Source organism: Danio rerio, chromosome 5 (genome assembly GCF_049306965.1).
Source record: "Danio rerio strain Tuebingen ecotype United States chromosome 5, GRCz12tu, whole genome shotgun sequence".
Classification (NCBI taxonomy): Eukaryota; Metazoa; Chordata; class Actinopteri; order Cypriniformes; family Danionidae; genus Danio; species Danio rerio.
In genome coordinates, this window is record NC_133180.1 from 2,916,709 (window position 1) to 2,937,500 (window position 20,792).

Here is a 20,792-nt window from a genome sequence, read left to right on the forward strand (position 1 = left end):
TGCTTATCGATGTGTGGATGAATGGACAAGGCTGCTGGCTCAGTTGCTCAAATTGAAGGATCTCACAAACCGAGTGAACTGCCTACTAAGGTGACAGTTTAAGATAACATTGTTGTGCATTCAAGGCAATTAGGGCATGATTTAAAGGGAACAGTTCACCTTGATATTTAAAGCTCTCATCATTTACTCAAGTGGTTGTAGACTTTTATGAGTTTCTTTCTTCTGTTGAAGAAACACACATGCAGGTAATGCAATTTATGCAGGGAAATAAATCTACTGAAGTTAGGGCTTCACAATATAATGTTTCAGCGTTGATATCGCAATTTAGTCACATTGTGTAATGATTAATTTGGATTATAGTTCACCTGGAGCCACAAATGCAAAGTAACTATAATATAAAAAAGTCATTTGCATGTGTTTTAAAGGAGTTTAAAGCATTCAGGGAGAGACATTTTATAGCTTTAGTTGAAGGGTACATTTATGGAGTTATTAATATGATGAAGACTATAGAGAGCTATTTTACACTTTATTATAGCTATTAAGACTCCCAAGAAAGTTGTAAGTTTTATTTCACTTGTGTCTTTGATTCGTTGTTTTTATCATTGCTTAAAATTAGTTTATTAAATGTTGTGATCCAGCTCCCTCCAGAATCATCCCAATCAATGAGTTATTTCCAAATAGCGCTACTAAAGTCATCTGGTTTTATTGTGTTTATATTGCAATATGTATTGCAGAAAAGCATATTATTGCAATGTTAGGTTTTTCCAATTACGTGCAGTCCTAATTGAAGTCAAGGGCTGCTGCTTTCCCAAATCCTTCAGGATATTTTCCTTTGTATTCAACAGAAGAAAGAAACTTAAACAGGGTAGGAACAAGTGGATGGTGAGTAAATTATGACAATTTTAATTTTTAGGTGAACTATCCCTTGAAGTTGTTATTATTAAGGTTTATTTTTGTACAAACGTTTGTGTTTAAGGCAAAACATTGTATTTATACAGTTGAAGTCAGAATTAATAACCCCCCTTTGAATTTGTTTTCTTTTACAAAGATTTTCCAAATGATGTTTAACAGAGCAAGGGAATTTTCACAGTATGTCTGATAATATTGTTTTTTTCTGAAAAAAACTTTTTTTTCAGCTAAAATAAAAGCAGTTTTTAATTTTTAAAAGCCATTTTAAGGTCAAAATTATTAGCCCCCTTAAGCTATATATTTTTTCGATTAGTCTACAGAACAAATAACCTGCCTAGTTAACCTTATTTACTTTAGTTCAGCTTTTAAATGTCCCTTTAAGTTGTAAAAAAAAGTGTCTTAATGTGGTGTCAAATATTATTTACTGTTATCATGGCATGGATAAAATAAGTATTAGAGAATAGTTATTAGAGATGAGTTATTAAAACTATTATGTTTAGAAATGTGTTAATCTTCTCTCTGTTAAACAAAAATTGGGGGGAAATAAATGTGGGGAGGGGCTAATAATTCAAGGAGTTTAATAATTCTGACTTCAACTGTATGCATTGATCAACTTTTTTATTTGTTTTGTTTTTAAAGAGCCTTCAAATACACATTAATTTATTGCACTTATTCTACTGGCATATGCAGACTTCAGTTTCAATACATTTAACATCTCCAATTGAGCAACACGCACATAAACCAAATGTAACCATTTCCTATTCATTTCTATATTTTGATTGTGGACCCTGTATCTTTGTATATTTTATTCCTGTATGTTCTGATTGTACATACCAATTTTGCAGGGTTTTATTTCTGTTTATAATCTGATTATAATCTATTCTTTATTTAAATTTATATTCTAAACAATCCCCCCAGAACAGAACACACAGGATTCAACACGTAAATTCATCAGTTACTCCTAAAATGCATGCAAGCAAGCGTCTGGCCAGCTGTGAGAAGAATAGATTGAACTTTATTGTTACTTTCAATACGTGTATCTGATATGAATTAGGGCTGGGCGATATGGGCAAAACATCATATCCCGGTATTTATAGGAGGAATAATGGTAAACGATATATATCCGGTATTTTCCTTTAAATGGTTACTTGAGAGTCGAAGCCTTCATTAAAGCATTATTAAACATTTTTTGAGCAAAATATAATTCAGACACAGGGGTTTCCCTCTTTGTTTACAAATAAACAGGTGCACAAAAAAATAACAGCTGCACAAAATCTTTGATAAATAAAACACAGTACAGGGTTTTCTCCTGATAAAAGCGGTTGTGTATAAAAATGTATTGTGCACAATTATTAAACAGTGCAGATATCGAAGATATCTAAAGAGAGAGTAAAACACATGGAGTGAAAGACTACTCCATGTGAAAAATCCTGCACTTACTCTTTTGTTTTGCCTAAACTTGTTTTTACTAAATATTAAATAAGGAGATGAAAACTAATCGACTATAGATATGAGAAGTAAGGTAATTGTTTCAGAATACTGTGTTGAAATGCGGGTTAAGTATATAAATAAACAGTCATTATAACAGAGCAGAACGCAGAGCTAAATGTGTGATAACGTAAATGTAAAGAAGAGACCGTCGTGTAATAAATCTTGAACTGATAATCAGTGAATATGAGGTGTTTCACTTTCGAAATGCCGCATAAATTCCTCCTATTTTGGCGCTTTTAATTCTTGTGATCGCTTTCAGGTGCTGTTTGTCAATTTGACAAGGCTTCTACATTCGTTCTTGATGTCAGTTGTGGAAGAAATGATCGATAAAGGGTTTCTGATAAACCGCTGTGACAGATGCAGCCGCTGTGTTACGTGCACGCACGCGAGGGGGAGTCAAATTTGTCTGGGGCACACATGTCGCATTAGTGATGGGTCGTTCTTGAACGATTCGTTCATTTTAAACAAATCTTTTGTATGACTTCTGGAGTGAATCATTCATTTGCGCATGCTCACATTTGTGCAAGTAGAGCCTGCGTGCTACCTTAAAGTGGTCTGTTTCATCCAGAATGGCCACGTGTGGCCTCAAACTATATCGATATGAACAATATTGGATAATACCGCATCGTGTTGGGGAATCATATCGATATATCCCCAGAACCCGATATACCGCCCAGCCCTAATATGAATAATACACATTGGCAGATTATATTTGAATGGATTGATAGACTTCCATAGACTTCCTTGCATGTTTTACACATTAACTGGATTGTTTCACTATACTTGTGTGTATTTACATGTCTAAAACATAAAATAAGCATTGGGTGGTTTAAAACACTGCATAATTGGGATAATATGACGCGCCTTTCTCTAGCTCAGTGCCTGCTAACGTGCCAAAGTTTAGTTTTGAATTTTTTCACGTCATGCTTGTCCAGCTGGATAACAAGTAAACACCAGCAGCACCTGGGACATTACGTTCCTCACTTCAAAACGGAACAAAAGCAGGACTCTGATTTACCCTGCTGTTACTCCCTTCTTCACCATGTATCTTTCCTCTAATGTTACCTCCGCTCGTTTTTTTGCTCTGTCCTGTCTGAGGCACTGAACTTTGCTGGGATCAGTGCACAAGAGAGGCAGAGTGTGTTCACTTCGCTTCGCGCTCAACTAAAGTTTGTAGCCCTACACCAATGTTGACATTTTTAGTGCTATTGAAATTCTGATTACATGCACCAAAACTGACAAATTGATTCCTGTTTATATTCTGCTTACACATCATTTCATGTTAAACTAAACTGTTTTTATAGTCTATCCTAGTTATTTTTGTATATTTGGTATATATTTAACTGTAGTCTTTTAAAATGAAATAATGAAATGCTTGTAAATCAAACTTGGCCATATAGTGTTGATATTTTGAGAGCTCCCAAACAAACATGCACATAACACAACATGGCCACACCCCTTTTGAATATCTACATATCTGTTGTTATTAGACATAACCCTTGTTTCTGATTGGCTCCAAGTTTGTTTTGGGGTGTGACCTGATAGATTGATCAAAAGGGGTGTAGGATAAAAACTGAACTGGCTGGTTTGTGTGTCCTTTTAAGTCAGTGTGTAGGTTTTGGAGAGGATCCTTCACGTCTGTCCTTGAACCAACAGACACTTGAAGCTGTGCTTAATTCCTGAAATCTCTCCCTGATGTGATTTATCTGCATGACTCTGATCTCAGGCGCGAGTCTGAAATTGCCTGTCCTTGTCTGCGGTGTTACATTTGTGTGATCTGTTTGTCCTGCTTTGCCCTAATGAAATTTCATTACTATGAATAGCAGGACTGTGTGTGTGTGTGTGTGTGTGTGTGTGTGTGTGTGTGTGTGTGTGTGTGTGTGTATGTGTGTGTGTGTGTGTGTGTTGAATGCCCTCTGTTCTGGAGAAACGTTCTCTTTCCTGAAAAGGTTGAGTGAGTGATCAGTAGGGAAAAGGACAAACTGGAGAAGACTCCACCCCTCTCTTAAAGACACACCCACTTGTTGAATCAATTGATTTGGGGCAAAGGTCAAGTAAATTTGGCTTGGATTTATTTTGCTGTGTGCACTAGCAAGGTCAGGATTTCAGAGGAAAACTGAAGAAGAAACATTAAGAAAATGGAAATTTTATGTACTTGTAAGTAGTTTAATGTTGTCATGATGCTGGAATTCGGTACCAATGGATACATCGGAACATTTAAGCACTGGTTTGCCATTGTGTTCACGTGCTCAACAGAAATGACTGTGATCGGCCTTGAAGGTCAACAGTTCACCTAACTCACCACTGTTTACTGAGTGTAAACACAGATACGGGGACACTGAAGCGTTTTAAAGTCATGATTCATCAGCGGACCACTCATAAGTAGGCCCACATGGAATCTGCGAGTGCAGAAATGTCCTCTGTCTTTCACAGTATGTCTGATAATATTTTTTCTTTTGGAAAAAATCTTATTTGTTTTATTTCAGCTAGAGTAAAAGCAGTTTTTAATTTTTTAAAAGCCATTTTAAAGACAATATTATTAGCCTCCTTTAAGCTATAATTTTTCCTGATAGTCTACAGAACAAACCATTGTTGTACAATAACGTGCCTAATTACCCTAACCTGCCTAGTTACCCTAATTAACCTAGTGAAGCCTTTAAATGTCACTTTAAGCTGTATAGAAGTGTCTTGAAGAATATCTAGTCTAATATTATTTACTGTCATCATGGCAAAGAGAAAATAAATCAGTTATTAGAGATGAGTTATTAAAACTATTATGATTAGAAATGTGTTAAATAAATCTTCTCTCCGTTAAACAGAAATTGGCGAAAAAATAAACGGGTGCTAATAATTTGGGGGGGCTAATAATTCTGACTTCAACTGTACACCATCTAAAACAAAGGACAAATACAACAGACACTTGACTCTCACATGGTATTAAAAGCCAGAGAGTAAAAATGGGTTTTAGACTAGATTTAAAATTAGAAAAGGCTGCGGCCTGCCTAACATGGGGAGGCAATTTATTCCAAAGTTTGGGGGCCACCACTGCAAAGGCACAGTCCCCCCTGGTTTTTAACCTTGCGCGTAGAACAGCCAAAAGTAGCTGATCAGCACATCAAAAAAAAAACTTTACTAACTACTTAGAGAAGATGAAGTTACATCTAAATTGGTTGCAGAATATTTGTACACTATAAGAAATGGTCAATCAACTCATTTGTTGGATTTAAAAAACCTCCATATTTTATTCCTGTTATTATTGTAACTTTTAGAGATATTGTCTGTTTTTATCCTTTTTTTTCTGTCGTTTCTTATTTACTGCATATTGTATATTGCTAAATGGGACTACAAGTGGTGTCGGAGACATTATACGCCATCATTGGATTTGTCTGTGATTTAAAGTATTTTTATGAATAGTATTTTATAGTTTGTAGTGTTTTCTAATTGGGAATTCATATTGTGTGTAGATAATATCGGTGTATATTGTATATTTGATTATTGTGATATGTTACATATTTTATACATCTAGTCCTTTGGCAATACTGTACAAAATGCCACGCAATTAAAGCAAGATAGAGATGAGCAGATTTTACGTGTCAATGGTTGCACATGGCTCTGGAATAGCATTAAATTAAGAAAAATAGGGGATTTTTTATTTCAACAGTCTTTTACTTTAACCCATTGAAAAGAAAAATTTTAAACAGATAATAATAAAAGTAGTGTTAAAAATCAAATTATGTTTTGTTTTTCGCATACAGTTATTCTCTCAAACTCCTCTGTGACGTCATCGACTTTCGCTTTAAGATTTAAAGGGCCAGCATTGCACCAGACCCTCGTAAGTGGTGTCGTTTGTAAGTGTAGAATCTATATTTTATGCTCATATGCATCACTTTGGTTTTTATGCTACTGTACAAAAGTTATTTACACTTAAATACACAGTATTTTGGATACCCGAGCTGGGTATTGAACATTGGTTCATCTTCATATTTTTCATATGACACATGTACAAGTTATAGCTCAATTGAAAGCTCTTGTCGGTGCTCATACGGTTCTAGCATTCTCTTTACTGAATTATATTCACATATCAAACGGTTGTCGAATGAATCTCTGTGTTTCCATGGCGCAGAAGTCAAACAATACATTTATGATCAATAAGCAGCCCCTGAAAGCACAGACAGCTGTCATCTCTTACCTTATGCTGTGTGCTAAAGGAAGACGAGCAGCAACATTTCATCATTCCCAAATGCAAAAAGCTCTCGGTTAAAAAAAAAAAAATGTTCCTTTCAAACATATTTCTGTCACGTGTCACATGCACTTTAGTCCACACGTGAGTCCAGCTGCGCTCTCATAGCGGGAAATGGAAACAAAACCTTTGTTGCAGCACATTTATAAACACAACACTGACGACCCGTGTCTCCAAACAATTCTTCTTTCCCTTGTTTTGGCAACACAACGTGGCGTCTATCTGCCTTCTGAACATCGTTCTCGAAGCTATCATGCATATTAATGAAGTTGCACTGCATACACAATAGAGCGCGCTGATTGGTTTCAACCAAGACTTTCTCATGAATTAATTCTGCACACTCAGAGACGTCATGATGCATCCGCAGGTACAGACATCCACTCTACATGCTGGAATACACAACCAATTTTCACTTTTTAGTGAGATATATGTGTCCTAATAGTGTTTATAGCAGTGTGGGACACCCATGATTGTCAACATCTGAAGACATGTGTTCATGTGTTTCGTGACCCTTTAACTATGTGCTGTGGGTAAAACCTGTTTCTATCCATCTACAACCGCAAGTATATTTCATATAACATGTGGGAACACATTTTGTGATCATATCTGGGTTCTGTTTTGTTGATATGCGATCCAAATATTCGTAGCATGAAACAGATGGAAATATGACCGGTTTGTGCTCCATTTCTATGGAGATCCCAGTGTAGCCACCTTTAATTTTTTGTGTCCCAGGTCTTCACAAAGGTCACGTGACTGAATACTATCATTAGACATTGAATTTGATCGATTTCTTGCTAATTTTAAAACTAGAATCACTTCTTTCTACACTGCATGCAGGCTATCTCGTGCATTGATGCAGTTTTAGCATCAGTGAGCTCTTGTGTCGGCAGTACTGTTGTTGTTTCTTCAGTGCATTAACTGTGTGTTTGTGTGTGTGTGTATGTGTGTACAGGTTTGACGGCCAGTGCGATGGCTGCTCTGATTCTCATGACCACATCCATCGCGTCAGTGATGGGCTCGCTATACCTGGGCTACATCCTCTACTTCGTCCTGAAGGACTTCTGCGTCATCTGCATCACCACATACGCACTGAACTTCATCCTGTTTGTGCTCAACTACAAGCGACTGGTTTACTTGAACGAGGCCTGGAAGCAGCAGCTCCAAGCCAAGCGGGACTAGACTCACAACAACCACAACACAAGTATAGAAGGATAACAAATCATCCGACACATGGGAGGAATAAAAGAAAATGTGACCTCTGAGAAATTTTTGTGACTTGCCACCAGGAGACCTTGCTTCCAAAACAAATGTTCATTCTGTTGTGTGTGTGTATATGTGTGTGTGTGAGTGTGTGTGTGTGTGTAAAAACTAAACAAAAAGAGATCAGTTTAGGGGCCACAGATCACAAGTTTAATGCGTTGCGTGAGGAAAGGATCGGAAACACACATTGTTTTGCATTTTTTTTTCCTGTTCCCAGAGGAGTTTGTGCTTTTGATTGAGAAAAATCTGCCAGAGAGCACTTGCGAAACTCAAAGAGGGTGTCTTTTTCTTTCCCTGAGGAATATAAAATAATGGAGGAAACGAGTTTACTTGAATCCACTGGTTGCTCTTCTGGAGGAGCTGATTCCAGCAGGACTGCGTTTAAGGGTTTATTTGATCACAAGGCTCAGAGATGATTCCACTAAAAGAAAAACAGCGGATTGCTTTCACTGAAAAACGACAAATAAAGTGTAATTTTTGTTTTATGTTTACAGGTATTTTTTATTATTATTGTTGTTGTTGTTTCGGAAGAGGACCACTCATGAAACGCGTAAGAATGTGAGCTGTATGCGTGTGTAGATCTGATTCGTCTGTGACTACTTTTTTTTATTATTATTTGTTTGTTTGTTTCGCAGTTCTGTAAATAGCTGCCGCAAAGCAATATTCCAGACTAGTTTGTGTTTTACCGTGGAAAACATTAAAAAAAAAAAAAAAGTCCCAATCTACCGTCACTTCCAATGAGTGCTTTCGACAGGAGTTTGGTTTGTTCTGGTGCAAGGGTTCTAGTGCTATGTGCATCTGAATGGAGGTCTGGATGCTGGATGTTCTGTTGGAATTACTGTAATTATGAGATGAAACTAGCAGGATGTTTTGCTTTATTTCCATTTTCAGCATTTATGACTACAAAGTAAACCGCATGGTGACACTTTACTTGAAGGGGTGTTCATAAGACAAGGGCTTGACATTAAGGCCCGTTTACACTAGTGTGTTTTAGTTTTAAAACGGCGTTTTAGATCAAAAATGATCCGCGTCCACACTAGCGTTTCTGAACATATCTCCGTCCACACTACGCCACCAAAAACGGATATCACGTGACCATTCGTGCACTCTGGGCATGCGCGTTCTAGTATAAACAGGAAGCACGTGTCTTGCTCGGCATTTGGTTATTGTTCGTCAACAAACGCCGGTTGAACAATGAACGCGATGGCAAAGAAAGCAAGAGAGGTATTTTTGTGGACAGACGACGAGGTCGGGTTACTAAACGTAACAAATGAAAAACTGCAGAATGGCGCCTAAAACAGACAATAGTGCAAACAACGCTCCCATTTCTGTGTCCGTGTTGTTGTTTACAGTGAAGGCTGGTCTGCTGTCTTCCGGTTGCGTTAAAGCCATGTGTTATAGTCATGTGATAGGGGCTTGACGAATAAGGGAAGGATACTCTCAGTAATGATTAAATCACACTGAACTGAGCTAAACTGAACTAAATTAAACTTAAACACTAAAAACTGAACTACACTGTTCCAGTTACTATGACCATTTATGTGAAGCTGCTTTGACGCAATCTACATTGTAAAAGTGCTATACAAATAAAGCTGAATTGAATTGAAGGATACGCAATGACACAAAAGCCCCAATCAGGTAGCGAATCTCGGCAGCCCTGCCTCCGTTTTCAGATGTCTCCGTTTTCCCTCATCCACACTGAGACGGAGCAGCAGCATTTCAGAATGAAAACAACCTCTCCAGCGTTTCCAAAATGCTTCGTTTTCGGCGCTCAAACTCCGGCAGAGTGTGGACGGATGGCGTAACCGTAGCAAAACTTATGAGTTTTCAAAGTAAAACGCATTAGTGTAAACGGGGCCTAAGCTTTTTGATCATGAGCCACTGTGGTTAGTAAATTTCCAACATTACAAGCCATTCTCCATTTTCACTAGCCACAATTTTCTTGTTGGGAAATATATTTTATATGCATACATTTGACTTTTGGCATGCTAAAATGACTTGATTTAGATGTGGTGTTATGTCCACATGCCTCCTCATTCATTTCACTGTTTGTGTGTGTTGTGTATGAGCTCGCTCACTGTGCATGGGCTAATGGGTTGTGTCGCATTGCAATTAGTATTTATTCCACATGACGTTTTAGAGCTCAAATGAAAGATTTACTAAATTTATCTTCGACCACACCAAAAATAAATACATCATTATTTCTCAGCCCAAATTTTAAATAAGTTGTCAAAACAAGCAAAATATGTAAGCCGTATGTACTTTTTATTCAACAAAACCTTAAAAAAAAAAAAAAGATCTATTGTATATATATATTTTTTTTTTGAAACCTGGAGCTCTTGAAAGCAGCAGGACTGTGGGTGCGCGATCATCACTTTTTTTTTCCCAGTCCATTTTAAAGAAAACCAATCCCACATGTTGCGTTTCCTCTAGGCAATGTTGCTTCACGCAAGTAAAAGGGAGCGCGCACACTTTTTAAGTCGCGCTTCACATCACCGGAGTAATCCTTTCATTCAGTATTCACCTGCGTTCTTTTGCTCATGCAAACACAGTTATTTTTGTGCTGCTTCTCGATTCTAAGATCACATTTGCACGAATATTGGGCCATGCTTATTGTCGAACTCTGCTTTATAAGAATACTGCAATTTTAAAAAGGAGTTAAAAGTGTCTAGTCGGAGTGTCTGTCTAACCCGCCAAAGTTGAAATCTACACACAGTTGGCTGGTGTTAAAGTCAAGCCCTGCTTAAGACCCTTCATAATCATGTCATGAATGTGAATGAGATTTTATGCATGCTTATAACAAGTGTCATTCACTCAGATGTGACATTTTAAATGCAAAGATGACATTGTTTGTTTTGACAGCTTTATATAAATGCATCACAACCTGTTTTTGTCGTGACAACAAAGACCACAAAACTTGTCATAAATCTGTCATAAACATGATTGTCTTGAGCCCTTTATAAATACGTTATGAATTTTATAAGCAGGCATTTATATTTATAATAGAAATAAAAAATATTGCTGTGGAAGTCAAAGGTCCCCCCCTCCCCCCATAATTCTTCAGGATATCTTCAGTATGTGCAATGACTGTAGAGTGGAAAAACTATGACGTCACCTTGTAGTCTAATCTGCTAGCATAAAACTGGTTCCCTCCATAAAATCCCTACAGGATTTTCCCATAGGCTTTTCGAAGAATGCAAATAATAAGCTCTGTGTTCAAACACTGTTCATCACACTTACACGTTTTGTCCAGCCGGATAATCCTCACACGACAATACAACTTTGAGCACTTTTAGATCTTAAATGCAAACGCAAAAACTGAAAAGCTAACATTAGGCTATAAACAGACTACAGTGCCTCATATTATAACGCCTCACAGCAATCATGTTTATGACAAGTTATGTTGTCTTGATGATATCATGGCAAAGACAAAAACAGGTTGTGATGTATTTGTCATGATTGTATGATGTCATGATTATGAACGCTCCTAAAGTGGTCACCAACTGCATTATTTAATCTCTTAATTTATTATAACTAGTAAGTTTTGCATAAACATATAGGAACGTGTCAAGCTGTGAAATTTGTAGCTCCTTCAAGTTTTGGATTGTAATGTCCAACAAAAAAAAATCAGACATTTTTAAAGGGAAAGTTCAGCCCCTGGAAAATTACACATGATTAAAATTCTCACTATTTCCTTGCACTCAAGTTGCTCTTTATTTCGTTGAACACAAAACAAGATATTCTGGACAAAGCAGTTGGAAGCAGAAGTTTCCATACACTGTATACAAGGCACAAAAAGTCAGATGTTAATGTGACTAAACCTGTTCTCTTTTAGGTAAGTTAGGATGATCACATGCGTTTCTGTTCTGCTTAATAGCAGAATAATGAGAGAGATATTATTTAAGAAATTGTCATAACTTTTCTTGAAAGTCAAGTTTACATACAAAAAGATTATTCTGCCTCTTAAAAAGCTCAGATGATGATGTCAAGGTTTTGGAAGTTTCTGATTGGCTAATTGACAACATTTGAGTTAATTGGAGGCACAACTGTAGAATAGTGTTGAAGGGAAAGCTCAAACACACTGGAAAAAAATGGACAGAGTGCTTGAGCCGGCTTGAATTTGAAATTGCAGGGCTCAAAATTGCGACCGTTTTAGTTGCACATGTAACTTTATCGATGTGCGCTCAAAATATATTTGGGAGCATTTGTGTGATTACATAAATTGTTGCTGTTTTCATTGCAAAATGTTCACCGTGTGTGTATATATATATATATATATATATATATATATATATATATATATATATATATATATATATATATATATATGGAGCTAATGATATGCCAAAACGATCTGAATTTGTGCTCATTTGAATCATTAACAATTGTAAGTTAATAAAACTGGTTATTTCATGCCGTTTAAAAATGTTTTGAGTTAGAATTTCTGACTTGATTATTGAACATCTGAAATTAAAGACGACTGGATTTTTTTAGGTCCGATTTTTAAAGACAATTTCAAACTTCAGTTTTTATTCTGAATTCACAGACTGCAAATATTGGGTTTATAAAAAAACTGTTTACATTTTCAAAATGAAGAAAGTCAGAACATATTATGTACTAAAATTCACATTGTGAAATTCAGATCTCGAAAGTCGTTAAGGGGTGATCAACAGGGGATCAGTTAGATCACAGGTGTCAAACTCAGTTCCAAAAGGGCCGCAGCTCTGTACAGTTTAGTTCCAACCCTAATTAAACACACCTGATCAAACTAATTGAGTCCTTCAGGCTTGTTTGAAACCTACAGGTGTGTTGGAGCAGGGTTGGAACTAAACTGTGCAGGGCTTCGGCCCTTTTGGAACTGAGTTTGACACCCCTGAGTTAGATGATCAACGAAAAGTCAAACTAAGCATTTTGGCCAATCACAGAGCTGTGTGTGTTTGCTGGCTTTTGTTTCGCTTCTATACTTCTGTAAATTGACTCTCAGAGGTCAGATATTTTCACTAGTTAACATACATGCTTCAGTGAAATTCCTATATTTAATTAAATTACATCTCATTGGTTAAGCAAACTTACTTAAGCATTTTTGAGGGATAAAGAGCTGATTCTGACCTATACTGTAACCTTATCCGTTAGTTAAGAAATTAAAAATCGTAACAGTTTTTAAATGGCATATTAGAGTTGGGCCGTGTCGACCAATTTGGCATCGTACGATGTCTAATATGAAACATCACAGTGGACAATGGCATCGTCGTCATTTGCAGCAGTGAATTAATTATGAATAATTGATTCATAACTAATTAATTATTTTTAGCCTACCGTTTTAGCTACCTGACCCGCATGCTCTTTGTTTTACCCATAACCGAATCATAAATAAATAAAGGTACACACATAATTACCACCTGTCAATCACTCTTTTCGCGGGACTCGTGAATAGGCAGAGTGATCGGTGTCGTTATAATGCCGTCAACAAACTTGGTTGGTAAAAAAGGTGCACAAACAACAGGAACCAGCCAACAGTGTCTGAGAATTGCGCTAAAATTACTAAGTACAAGCGTGAAAGCAAAAGATTGAAGCAGTCTACTGACCCGCTGACTGCCTGGACTCGCTGTCTCAAGCACATGACAGTGTGTGTGCGTCTGAGCCTGTGTGGTCACATGATGTGCGTTTTCACCGGTAGTTCGGAAGGAGGGCTGCTCAGAAATGCTAGATGAACACCAGAGTGGATGTGGATCGTTTTTGTTCTAAAATGCCATTAAAAACTCTGACCTATTAGTGTAAACGGGGCCTTAGTGTGTATTATTTGCGAGCGAATTTGCATCGGGGGCAGGGGCGGAGGATCTCGATGCCAGCTTAGCATCTTAGTAGGCCATCGGCGATGAACGATAGCATCGTCTATCAGTCCAACCCTATAATAATCAGTTTATTAACTTACAATTGTTAATAACTCAAATGAGCACGATTCAAATTCAGATGGTTTTGGCATATCATTAGCTCCATACGTATTCACCCAGAATGCATCTTTGCACATAAAATGCCAATGATTGTATAAAATAGCAATGCACATGAAATATCATGAACGATCGCTCATGAAAGTTTGGTACAACAACCAAACTAAATCTGACTGTTAGCTCTTTTTTTTTTTTTTTGAGATATCAACTTAAGGTAGAAAGAGACCAAACTTAAACATACTTTATCCAATAACTGAACTTTTAGTTGTTGATTGATTTCTACCTTTTTGGGGTGAACTATCCCTATAACGCCCCATTCACACGGGGCGTCAGCGTCAACGCTTCCCATTCACTTTGAATGGGTGACGTCAGGCGTTGCCGAACTGCATTGTGGATCCGTCGGCGCTGCTTCAGAGGCGTTGCTCACTGCAGAAGTTGGGACTTGCTCAACTTTTCAAGCGCAGACGGAAGTGTCAGCCAATCAGATCGCTGTATGCAAATACACCAGCTAGACAGTGGCCTATTGCTGACTAAATTTCATTGGCTGATGCTGCCATGACGATCGCGTCAGCTCCAACTTCAGACACGCCTTCAGTCAAGCGTTGACGCTGAAGCCCCGTGTGAATGGAGCGTAAGCTAATTTTTTTCCCAGATATTAACTTTAAGGTAGAAAGAGACCAAACTTATTCATACTTCATCCAATAACTTTTATTTATTTATTTATTTGTACCTTTTTTGGGTGAACTATCCCTATAAGTCTATCCTCTAAAGTATTCAAAAATTTAAGTTGAATTGTCATGTTGTGTTTTTAAAAATAGCACAATGGATTTAAATGTGAAAAAAAAGTACATATAGCATATATAAAAGTAATTTACTGTGGTTGTCTGGGGCTGGAAAAGCATACAACTGCACCTTGAAAGTGCTGAAGAAGTGCTGGAATTGAAGAACTCTGTTTATTAATCACAGTTCAGCATTGACTAATGCATTATTAACATTCAAAGTTGTGCTTGTTAAAATGATTTAAAGCAGATGCAAAAATGCAATGAATAGTTTATGGGTTAATTATATTAGTTCAAACATTAACTAATTGAACATAATTATAAACTGTTACCAATCTGAATTCAAAACAATGAGTTAACAGAAGTGCTCAGTGATGCATAATTATGGTAATTCCAACTTCAGCTGATTAAAAAACTCATCTGGGAAGATTTCAGTGTGTAAATGTCAGACGCCAACTTTAGACTCATAAGTTACACTAGGGCTCCTGATTGAGTTAAAGAAATAGAGATTTTACCTTCTGTGTTCATGTTTTAGGTTTATATCTTACTGTATTTTGTCCGTCATACTCATACTTTAGTTTCTTAATGTTGATTTTCATCATCACATATACTGTAATGCTATTTTACCCCACTGATGTGACCCAGAAACCCATTTAACTTCACCTTTGACCTTCCTGTGAAATGAAAAGTGCCCACAGTTTCTTATTATTTACCTCTCAGTATTTGTCCAGTGTTTGTCAGGATATTTGTGATTTAAACACTCAGAATCAGCCAGTTTTAGTCTTTCTTTTGGTGTCAAAGTGTGTCAGATTTTTCCTTGAATGCATCTGGATGAATAATCTCATAGACATTACTTAAAGGGACAGTTCACTAATTATTTGTGCTGCTTTGTTAAACTGCTTATTCAGAATGAGCTGAAACAACACAATTCTTGAGGTTTTATGTTCAGTTCACTTAAATTTACTCACCTTGAAGTGAATATGTATGAGTTTCTCATGAGTATTTGTGAATGTTGGAAATGGAAGCCATTGATTTCCATAGTAGGAAATAAAATACTATGGTTTCCAATGTTCTTCAAAATACACTACCTGACAAGTCTTGTTGCTTATCCAAGTTTTAGGAACTGCAAATAATAACTTGAATTATGGTTGATCATTTGGTATCAGAAGTGGCTTATATGAAAGGCAAAGGCCTCTAGATTACACTTATTTGACCACAGAAAAGTATATGAATATTGTGTCTGACTCCATCATGAGCTTGGAGGACTGCATGCATACATCTCTGACATGACTCACATCACTGATTAATAAAGTCATCTGGAATGGCAAAGAAAGTGTTCCTGCAGGACTCCCAGAGTTCATCAAGACTCTTTATGTTAATCTTCCTCAATAATCTTCATCTCTGGTGACTGGGCTGGCCAATCTTGGAGCAGCTGGACCTTCTTTGCTTTCAGGAGCTTTGATGTGGAGGCAGATCTCTCGCACGCCCCCATACTGAATGAACCCCAAACCATGATGTTTCCTTCACCAAACTTGACTGACTTCTGTGAGAATCTTGGCTCCATGCTGGTTCCAGTAGGTGTTTGTGATGATTGAGATGCAGCTCAACAGATGATTCATCTGAATGCCACTTTTCCTAATGATCAACTATAAGTCAAGTTATTATCTGTTGCTCTTATTACTGTTATTGATGACAAGATCAGGTAGTGTGTATGTTTTTTTTTGTTGTTCAAAAGAAAGAAAGCAACTCAAATGTGTGAGTAAATGTTGACAGAATCTTAATTTTTGCATGAACTGTCCCTTTAAAATGGGTTTTGATAGACTACAGATTACACAAAACTATTTTTATATATTATTTTAATTCAATGGAATTGAATCGCTCCTCAATCAGAAAAAGCATGGTGGTTTTCAGATCTGTTCCTGAAAGGTGCTTTGGGGAACTGTTAATGTTTGTTTGTGAAACCCTATTGATTTTCTCAGTTCACGTTATGAAGTGTATAAATGACCAATTGTGCAACTGCTATTAAGCACACTCGTCACTGTTTTCTGGCGATGTTGAGCTCATTTCTGTGTTGATGTTTGATTCAATAGATGATATGAGCTACTGGAGTATGAAGATGTCCAAAGCTGACAGTTTTAGTCTCTGTTAGGGCTGTGAGATTGGGGAAAATATCTAATTGTGATTTTTATAAAAAAAAAATATTTTTAAATAATTCATTTTATTTCTATTTATGATTTATTTATTTTATTTTTTTCCTTTTTCTTTTTATTATTTAATTTTTTATTAATTTAAATTTTTTATTAAATAATTTTTTTGTTTTTATTTATTTTTATTTATTTAATAATTTTTTTTACTTTTTATTTTTTAATTAATTACATTTTTTTAATTCATTTTCTTTTTTCTTTATTTGTTTTAAACAGATTGGGGTTTCGATTTAATTTCGTAGTCAAGCTTCAGCTTAATAATCCGTATCGTAGCTCCTTACAGCTGAAATGCAGTGAGTATTCATCTTTTCAGTTCCTTTTTTAAACTAACTTTGTTTTTTTTTGTACTTTGTTTATAAATATTTAGAAATGAAACCTGGGGTCTGTTCTTCGTACCTCGCTTAAATGATCTAAGATGATTTGGCAGATCCTGGATCACTTAATCTTGATAACTGATCTCTGGCTAATTTGGTTCTTCAAACCAGTTTGTGAATCAGATTAGAATGTCTGGATGAACTGATCTGAGATCGCTGTGTGTGTTGTAGAGGACTGATCTATCCATCCTCGAAATCATGAGCAGCAATGCAACTGCTGACGGCACAGCAGCGTAATGACATCATCTGATTAATATTCAATTATCCATGTGAGCTAAATTACATAAAATTAGCAGTAAACGGTTTGTTAAATATGATACGCAATAACACTGCACATTTGTTATGAGTTGCAGGCTTTACTCTTTCATGTGTTAAGAGTGTTCATCATGTATTTCAATGCAAATCCGTGTATTTAGTTTTACATTAAGAGAAGATTTTCTTTATTAAAGTAGCCTATAGGCCTACTCAAGTCTTTTAATCGGCATAAGGAATAACTTTAAATTAATTTTGCATCAAAAAGCATGACTGCATATAAATTATTTATAAATTGCATAAAAATCTGCTTAAATATAAATTATAAATCATATAGAATATGCGTTTCATAAAAAGTTCATATCAATAAATTTATAAATTTTCATTTTGAACCACCAGGTGGCAGGCTTTGAACTTTTATTTCGGAGTGCAGAATGCATAAGTTTTATTAATATATATGTTTTACTATATATATATATATATATATATATATGAGCAATATCATACGAGTACCAGTGTGATATGGCTGTATATCAACACTCGTGCGTTTAGTGCCCCCACCAGTGCCGATATACAGCCATATCGCACCATCACTCGTGTGATATTGCGTTTATACAACAGTTCGACATTATAATTGTGTATATAAAAACTACTGCTGATACTGCTGGTGCTGATATTACTTAAATATATCACGGCCAATAACAGCCAATCAGATATCAGCCAATCAGATTCAAGAACCAGACAGAACTGTTGTATAAATGTGTGTGTGTGTATATATATATATATATATATATATATATATATATATATATATATATATATATATATATATATATTAGTTAAAAATATATATTTAGTATTTTCCCAAGCGTATATAGCTACTACTGTAAGAAATTATCAGCATTCGCTACATACTTTCAGTATTATCTTAGCTTGAACTGACCTGATCTAATCCTGTTAATATGAAATGAGCCTGCTCCTACACAGGTTTGAGCTACTAGAACTGTTACTATGACAACAACTCTCAAATGAGTTTTGAAGAACGAAACGATCCTGGATCATGTCAAATCATCAACATCCAAATCCAGCTAACTGAGTAATCCACGTACAAAGAACAGACCCCTGGTGTCTTCGTGACGTTTTTCATACGGTGTAACATTGTGATGTTGCTTGCTACTACACTGAAAAAAGTGTTGCATGCTGAACTGTTGCAAACAATGTATTAGTGTTGAATTTAAACAAACAAATTAATTTTAATAATGTTCAACTTAATTTTGATTGTTTAAATTCAGCCCAAATAAACTGTTTACAACCACTTAACGTAAAAAAATTGAGTAAATTCAAAGTATCATCTTTGAATTATATTTTTCAGTGTAGATTGAGTATCACCGGCAATACTTTTAGTTGACTATTTAGCAAGACACTCCTCATTTACCCGCATGTGGTGCTTTTTAGGTGCTGGTTGTTGTATTTCCTCATGCTGTGGCAACAATTCTGCGACAGCTCTTACAAATGACCTGGTTTTGTTCGGTGTCTGAAACTGAAATATTCCCGTATTACTGACGTGCTTTTTTTCTTTGATATCATTTGGTCTGTTAATGCTTCTGAAGCGGCAGACGCCATCATCTCACTTGTCCGCGCTTTCCTATTTGTATTAGTGAGGGCGTCTCGCATTCGGTTGCGCAATTCTGATTGGCCAAAATGAAAGTGCTCTCTCAATTGGCTAGTAAGACTGTCGCACACAGACGGCGGTCACAAATGCTCTGGGTGGGGAAAATTATACAATACATAAACATTTCATATCGCAGCCTCTTGCAATTAGCGAATTGCAATGTTTCAAATTGTGATTGCGACTCGATTTCGATTAATCGCACAGCCCTAGTCTCAGTATTTGGAGTAAAAGTGTGTCAGATTTGACCATGAATGAATCTGTAATCTCATAATAATCCTTTAAAAGGCATTAATAGTTCATTGAAGGACATTTCACATCCTTATAATCTGTCCAATAGGCTCTTCAAACTAAGAAAACATGGTCGTTTTAGGAATGTTGACTGATGTTGGGAAACCTAAACTGCTTTGTCTATGGCCTCACTTTTAAGGGTCTTGAAGTTATACTGTTATGTTGGACAAGGAAAATCAGTTTTATTGGTCAGTTCACACTATGAAATCTCGATCTGAATGACCGAAGACTCAACCAGTGTTACTCTACTATTCGTCAATATTATCTGGTGATGCTGAGCTGATGTTTTGTTTACATTTACATTTAGTCATTTAGCAGACGCTTTTATCCAAAGCGACTTACAAATGAGGACAAGGAAGCAATTTACACAACTAAGAGCAACAATGAATAAGTGCTATAGGCAAGTTTCAGGTCTGTAAAGTCTAAGAAGGGAAGTATTAGTAGTATTAGTATTTTTTATTTATTTATTTATTTTTGGGTACAGTTAGTGTGATATTCAGAGAGGCAATTGCAGATTAGGAAGTGTAGTGGAGACTCAATAGTTGAGTTTTTAGTCGTTTCTTGAAAGTAGCGAGTGACTCTGCTGTTCTGATGCAGTTAGGGAGTTCATTCCACCAACTGGGCAGGTTTTGTGTTGACAAATGCTGAAATAGATTGTTACGATTGTGAGAAAAACAAGGGGATTATGGTCGGTAAACACCATCACAGGATCAGAACTACCTCCAACATACACCTCGAAATGCTGCAACGCCAGAAGTAATGCCAGTGCCTCCTTTTCAATAGTGCTGTACTGTCTCTGAGCTCTGGAAAACTTCCTGGAGAAATAGCATATCGGATGATTAATGCCAAGTTTACTCACCTGAGTCAAAACAGCTCCACAACCGACTCCGCTTGCATCAATTTCAAGTTGAAAAGGACGCAAAAAATCAGGTGCTGAAAGTACAGGCGCACTACACAGGAGATCTTTAGCTGCACCAAAAGCAAATATGGAGATAAAACTGCCAGATTTAGTTTCGCTTTTGGAGTTTTGCATACTTCTGGGAATGCAATTGAATCCATACCTTCATTAATGCGGGCTTAAAGAGATAGTTCACCTAAAAATAAACACTTACTTGCCCACAAGTGGGTTTCAAACTCATCATGGTGCATAGTTTGCTAAGAGCAGGGGATGTCCAAACCCGGTCCTGCATAGTTTAGCTCCAACTTGCTTCAACACACCTCACTGGAAGTTTCTAGTGTACCTTGAAAGAGCTTGATAGGCTAGTTCAGGTGTGTTTAATTGGGGTTGGAACTTAAACATGCAGGACACCGGCCCTGCAGGACTGAGTTTGGACACCCCTGGCTAAGAGGGAATGGCGCAAAAAGCCCCGCCCCC

General features: G+C 36.5%; 2 protein-coding genes across 2 annotated transcripts in view; one reads left to right on the top strand and one right to left on the bottom strand.

Moving 5' to 3' along the window:
• The window catches only part of vkorc1l1 (vitamin K epoxide reductase complex, subunit 1-like 1), a 45,578-nt gene extending 36,981 nt beyond the window's left edge, over positions 1-8,597 (top strand). Inside the window, 1 exon segment of the mRNA NM_001020688.1 lies at positions 7,593-8,597. Within this exon segment, the coding sequence (NP_001018524.1) occupies positions 7,593-7,819 (227 nt within the window). The 3' untranslated portion in view covers positions 7,820-8,597.
• Positions 1-20,792, bottom strand: part of gusb (glucuronidase, beta) — a 273,136-nt gene that overhangs the window by 198,496 nt on the left and 53,848 nt on the right. The gene's annotated exons all lie outside the window — the stretch shown is intronic.